This window comes from Dermacentor silvarum, chromosome 1 (assembly GCF_013339745.2).
Source record: "Dermacentor silvarum isolate Dsil-2018 chromosome 1, BIME_Dsil_1.4, whole genome shotgun sequence".
NCBI classification, from domain to species: Eukaryota; Metazoa; Arthropoda; class Arachnida; order Ixodida; family Ixodidae; genus Dermacentor; species Dermacentor silvarum.
Genome location: NC_051154.1, coordinates 223376204 through 223382203, shown reverse-complemented (window position 1 = coordinate 223382203; position 6000 = coordinate 223376204). Strand labels below are relative to the sequence as shown.

The window sequence follows — 6000 nt, the reverse complement described above, 5'->3', positions numbered from 1 at the left end:
CACATATTGCAATTTACGAAATGTAGCCTGTGAGTTTACAACACCCGTCTACTTGAAATGAATTTCCAGGATTACACCCGTTTCGATATATTATTTTCCAAAGTGTGAGACGAAATACATGGACGTTCCAGTTACTTTTAGGCTTCAATACATAAAATAGCGTTATGTTTAAAAAAAAATTAAGTGGACCAACAGTACATTTTTACGGCGAGTTCGATGGCGCATATCTCCGAACTGGTGTCATTCTGGAAATTCATTCCAAATGAATACGCCTGGCAATCTCACCGGCTACAAATCGTAAATTACAATATGTGCCGTAACATAATTAATTAGAACGTTAATTAGTGTATTTTTGTTAATTAATTAATTGAATATCTGTTCAGATTTTTCGTGCAAGTCATGTCCGCCTCTCCGAAGAATCCAGCTCAAGGACTACAATTACGGTATCTGCCGCCGGCGACTTCTAAAAATTGCATAAAATTTAAAAATGAGCACTCCGTATATAGATCGCCCTGCCCCCCTCCCCATAATATGCTTATGTGGCACTATTGGATATAAGGGTCATGGAGGGCATATCGGGTTTCCCTACACATAATGTTTATGCATATATGCATTCAAATGAGTTCAGGTATGCCGACATTTATGCGAGCACTTCGAGGAAGATTTTCAGGCACAGTCTCTTTATTCGCGACAGCCAAAATTGTCCAAGAAAACATATTTCTTAAGTTGGCCAGGTAGAACTCTTGAAACCAGAATGCTTGCTCTTGAGTGTGACGACCACGGCGTGGAACAGTGCCTGTCGCGACTTCCTGGGGGCTTAAAAACTGATGACGGTGCGAATGCTGGAAGGTAAATTGAAACGGATCATTCGTAGTCTCTATACAATTCTGGAAAATTCTTTCTTGGTGTGCATGTAGCAGCAATTTCATTGGCCATCTGTGAATCAATTTGTATACAGAATAACGTACTGTCGACCAAAAAAGTTTACGGACCACGGGATCTCAGAAAACGCTAAATATCCGAGCAGCCTTTAAGAGTAGCCAGTAAAATCGTACATCACAATGTTGTTCGCATATACCAGTATACAGGCTGGAAATGGGAATACCAGGCTGCTTTTTGAGGCTGCGGAGATATTCAGCTTTTTGTCAGATCCCTTGGTCCGTAAACTTTTTGGGCCGATAGTACATCAACAGCTAAGCTATAGGCGTGATGCCGTTGGCATTGGACTAAGTTCGGCCACCTGGGAATCTCCATCGTGTACCTGTATGTCTCAGTACACGAGCGAATTTCCCATACCTCCCCGTCGGAACGCCCCCCGACCACCGCATATACGAATCTCTATTCCCGCGGATGGGAGGCAGCGCTGTCCAGCTCCGACTCGACGGACCAGCTCAACCTGGTCAATCGAGTGAGAAGGGCAGCTAAGGCCGCTGGACTCCTGGACTGAGGGGACCACCCACTGCAGAGCGGAGGAGCTACCTACGCTCGCGTGCTCTTTGGATTAAAGTTTATTCTCTCTCTTTCTCTCTATTCCCGTGGCGTCGTGCTCAGCTGCCGAATGCCACACCTTAGCGAGGATAATTTATTCTGATAACGACATTTTCACGGGGTCTTTGTTTCGGAATCGATCTTAGCGCTACTTTTTGCTAACACAAAAGCATGATCGTTAAAACACAAAAGAAAGAAAAAAAAAGGGGGGGGGGGAGCTATGGTTACAGAGGCGAAATAATTATGCTGGTAGCGCTTCCCGGTTTTACGTTCCCGCTGCTTGTAAGGCGGTGGACCTGTCACTCGTGGCAGCCCTGCTCGTGCTGACCTATTCACAAGCAACACGGCCAGCCATCGATGTTTCAGCGAACGAACACTTTCAAAAATGTTTTAATATTGCCTGTGGCAGATAGCACAATTATAGTCGTCCGTGAGCTGGTCTACTAGAAGAGGCGGACATGCTGAAAAAATCGAAATGCATAATTGACTAATTAAAAAAACTAATGAAGTTTTTAACCAATTCCCTTGTGGCACATATTGCAATTTACAAATTCTAGCCGGGGAGTTCGCAAGGCGGACCCACTTGGAACGAATTCTTAGGATGACGTACACCATGCAGTTTCGAGATATTAATTCCCGAACTTTGCGGAGAAATGCATTGGCGTTTCAGTTACTTTTAAGTGGACCGATAGTGCATTTTTACCGCACAACCCGCCGTGGTTGCTTAGTGGCTATGGTGTTGGGCTGCTAACCACGAGGTCGCGGAATCAAATCCCGACCACGGCGGCCGCATTTCGATGGGGGCGAAATGCGAAAACACCCGTGTACTTATATTTATGTGCACGTTAAAGAACCCCAGTTGGTCCAAATTTCCGAAGTCCCCCACTACGGCGTGCCTCATAATCAGATCGTGGTTTTGGCACGTAAAACCCCATAATTTAATTTAATCTGCGATTTTTTTTATTAGCCGATTATGCATTCCAATTTTTGTGCAAGTAACGTCCGCCTCTTCGAGTAGACCAGCTCATGGACTAGAATTGTGATATCTCTCACAAAGAATTTAAAAAAAAATTAAAAATTGAAAGTGTTCGCTGAGACACCCTGTATAGCTTTTGGTTTGTGTTCATGCTGAAACTTGGTCGTGATCAAGCGTGCTCGGAGCTGGTATACGTTACTGGAAGGCATACAACCCAGCACCACCATCGAGACCAGAATTTGGATTTGATAGACTTCTGTTTCAGGACAGTGTGGCACGGAGCGGAAACTACAGCTGACGTTAACCAATCAGGAGCGTAATCATGCGCACGTAGGTGCCTTTACGCGATGTCGCCCTTCTGCGTCAGAGCATCCTCTGTTCTGTCTCTAGCGCTCTAGCACGACCCGTGATTTGAACTCCAGCACCACGTACGTTAGTTTGAAGCATATATACTCCCTCTCGCAAGTCGTTCGTAGCACTGCCGAAGGTACGAGACGTACACAGGTTATATCCTTGCGCAGCAGAATATAGTTCCGGTCTCAACTGTCTGATTTTTGGCGAGATTAGAGCTTTATTTTTGCTTGGTACATGATATACATGTATATACGTCACAGTGATACGTGACATGTTATAGGACATTTGCGTATTTACGTCGTACATACCGCCAATCGCTGCGGCGGCGAGCGGACGACGCGGCGCCGATGAACACATATCTAGAGTGGCATTTGGCCGTCGTATTGGTTAAGGAGTCCTGCAGCTTCCATAGTGCTGCAAACTATTTGTGAGATGGAGTACAAGTGCAGGTGGCATGGTGCTCTCTATATATACACTCACGAAAGACCGCCTTGCATGAGCGTGAAGGCGTCGTTGATTCTCTCCAGGTGCAGCCTGTGCGATATGAGCTCGTCGAGCTTCAACTTCTTGTCCAGGTAGAGGTCCACGAGCTGGGGCACCTGGTCAACAGTCTTCCAGCCTGCGCGATGGCGCGCGCACACGCGCGGGGAACCGCACTATATGTATATATGTGCGAACGTCGAGCGGGAAAATTTGCAGCCGTGTGAGTCAGTGAGCGATATTGCGCACATTCCGTGGAACAAGCCAGCAGGAAACGATATGTCACACTTTGCTAACGGAGGGTACACATCTTCAAGTCAGCGACACCGCAGAATTTTCAAAAAGACGCGCGTCGGTAACGAATGAAGAGCGCGCTCGCTATATAGTGCTTGATAGCAGAGAGGGCGGTTCTGTCATCTGGCATTTCAGTCACCTTATACGCTATTCAGGTCATTATCATCTCCTGCTTATCTATTATATAGGCTCTGTATGTGCAGCTACCGAAATCCACCTCTGACGGAGGCAGCGCAGGCACGGTATATATGTGGACACAGCGCTTCGCTATAGACATCGCCTGATCCCGTTAGCCGAGCATGCAATGACGAGGGAGCGCGGTCGCATTGTGCGGGCGGTCGACTTCAAGATGACGCTTTTCGCTTTGCACCATGTATGTCGCGCTTCGCTAATCGCTGTGGATGTGCATCCGCAGTGTGCACTGAAATGGCACGCAGTTCGACGCAGGTGAGGACGCAAGTATACAGATATAGGCTTGTGATATTGCATACGCGCGGATCACCAACCTCCGAAGACGCATCCTCGCCAAGTCCTGCCGGCGGTGAGCTGCGAGGGCAGCGTGGCGATCAACTTGTCTGTAGGCGCCGCGCCAAGGATGACGGACTCTCCCCAGCCCGCGTGGCTCGACTCCAGAGCCTCCCTCTGCAGCGCGCAGTATACGCACGGGTTGAAAAACATATTGCACTATCGCGCATAATTAACGTTATGACACTTCTGCGCCTGTAGTTTTGCCAGCAGTGACGCCTGCTCAAGGCTGGAAAAGAAGATCATTGTTTCCGAACTAATGCAGAACCTGTTGCCGTGGCATATGGTGCATGGCTGTGGTGTTGCGCTGATAAACCCATGGGCGCGGGATCAAATACCGGCTGCGGCGGCCGCATTTCGATGGGTGCGTAATGCAAAAAAAAAAAAAAAAAAAAAAAACGCCTATGTACCGTACATTGGGTGCACTTTAACGAACCCCAGGTTGTCGAAATTAATCCGGAGTCCCTCACAACAGCGTGCCTCATAATCGTATAGTGGTTTTGGCACGTAAAACCGAAGTATTAAGAGAGAGGAAAAAAAGGAAAAAAAAAAAAAGAAACTAGTACAGAATAGCAGACTGATCAAACGATTCTGTGGTTGCGTATATAACTATATCCAGTCGTTTCGTTGCAGAAAAGACAAATTTTGCGGGCGCCACAAAACGCTTCTCCCGCCTGCCGGTGAAGTCGCCCCACGGGGCCACACTGAAGTTGGCAATTTCGCTTTCTGTTAGCGATGGCTGCACCCACAAAGTACGAACGCAGGATACGTGAACGGAAAAGTACAACTTGCCATGTTGTACCGTAGACTATACATAACAAAGTTGCAAAATGCGAATATAAGAATGTCGCATATCTACGTCGTGCTCTGCTCTATTGCCAGAGCAGAGCGTATACGCAGCGAGCTAACGTTAGTGGATGTGCGAGGTGGTATCGAAAAGTTTCGAGACTGGCTCTGTTTTGAAGAAAGTAATTTGTTACGTTCATTCAAACACTTTCGCCTTCTAAATAGTCCCCTTGCACAACAATACAGCGCTCCCAGCGTTCCTGCCACTTTGCGAATATGTCCTGGAAGTCTTCTTTCTGGGACGCGTCGTCTGCGATTCGAGCTGGGTTCTTAATTTTGGGAAGATAGCAAAATAAACAGGAGCCAAGTCTGGCGAGTAGGATGAATGTGGAAGAGAAACTATGTTGTTTCCCGCGAGAAACACGCGCGTACGGATTGCTATGTGACAGGGTGCATTGTCGCCGTGCGGCATCCAGCTCCACGTGCTCCTTAGATCGAGCCGTTCTCGCCGAAAATCCTCCCTGAGACGCCCTAAAACTTGACAGTAAACATGATACTTAGTAGCGCAAAACTCGAAATAAAAGACAACAGTGAAGGCGAGGGGAAAGGAAAGACGAGCGCTACACTCACAACTGTTTATTCCAAAGCAGGGCATCCTATATATACACAAACTTACGCATGCGCAAGCGCATCAAACACACAAAGGGCGCCAGTCAGCCGAAGGCAGTGTTAGTCACATTATATGCTTAGCAATCTCATTTCCGAATCATAAAGTGTCACGGTCGTTTGACTAACGCAGGCTAGACCATTGATTTAGATGTGGTAGGCCTCTAACAGTTCACGAGCGGGTTTGTTTTTGCTTTTGCCCAGGATCCTGACATTAAAAAACAGCGGCTCGCAGTCGGGACAAGACCTGCAATGCGCAGACAAGTGCGCGGTGGTATCCTTCTTTAAAAGATTTTCGGAATAAACAGTTGTGAGTGTAGCGCTCGTCTTTCCTTTCCTCTCGTCTTTCACTGTTGTCTTTTATTTCGAGTTTTGCGCTACTAAGTATCATGTTCAGTAAACACCAACTCGCCCAAGAAGAAGTTATTCTT

The 6000-nt window shown here is 47.1% G+C and overlaps 1 protein-coding gene across 1 annotated transcript in view; it reads right to left on the bottom strand.

Annotated features, from left to right (window-relative positions):
• Positions 1-712: 712 nt before the first annotated feature.
• The window catches only part of LOC119436809 (alcohol dehydrogenase class-3), a 51525-nt gene continuing 46237 nt past the window's right edge, over positions 713-6000 (bottom strand). Inside the window, exons 8-10 of the mRNA XM_049660289.1 lie at positions 4099-4234; positions 3299-3437; positions 713-842 (exon numbers count right to left, since the gene is read on the bottom strand). Coding sequence (XP_049516246.1) covers positions 818-842; positions 3299-3437; positions 4099-4234 — 300 coding nt within the window. The 3' untranslated portion in view covers positions 713-817. The remainder of the gene's footprint in view (positions 843-3298; positions 3438-4098; positions 4235-6000) is intronic.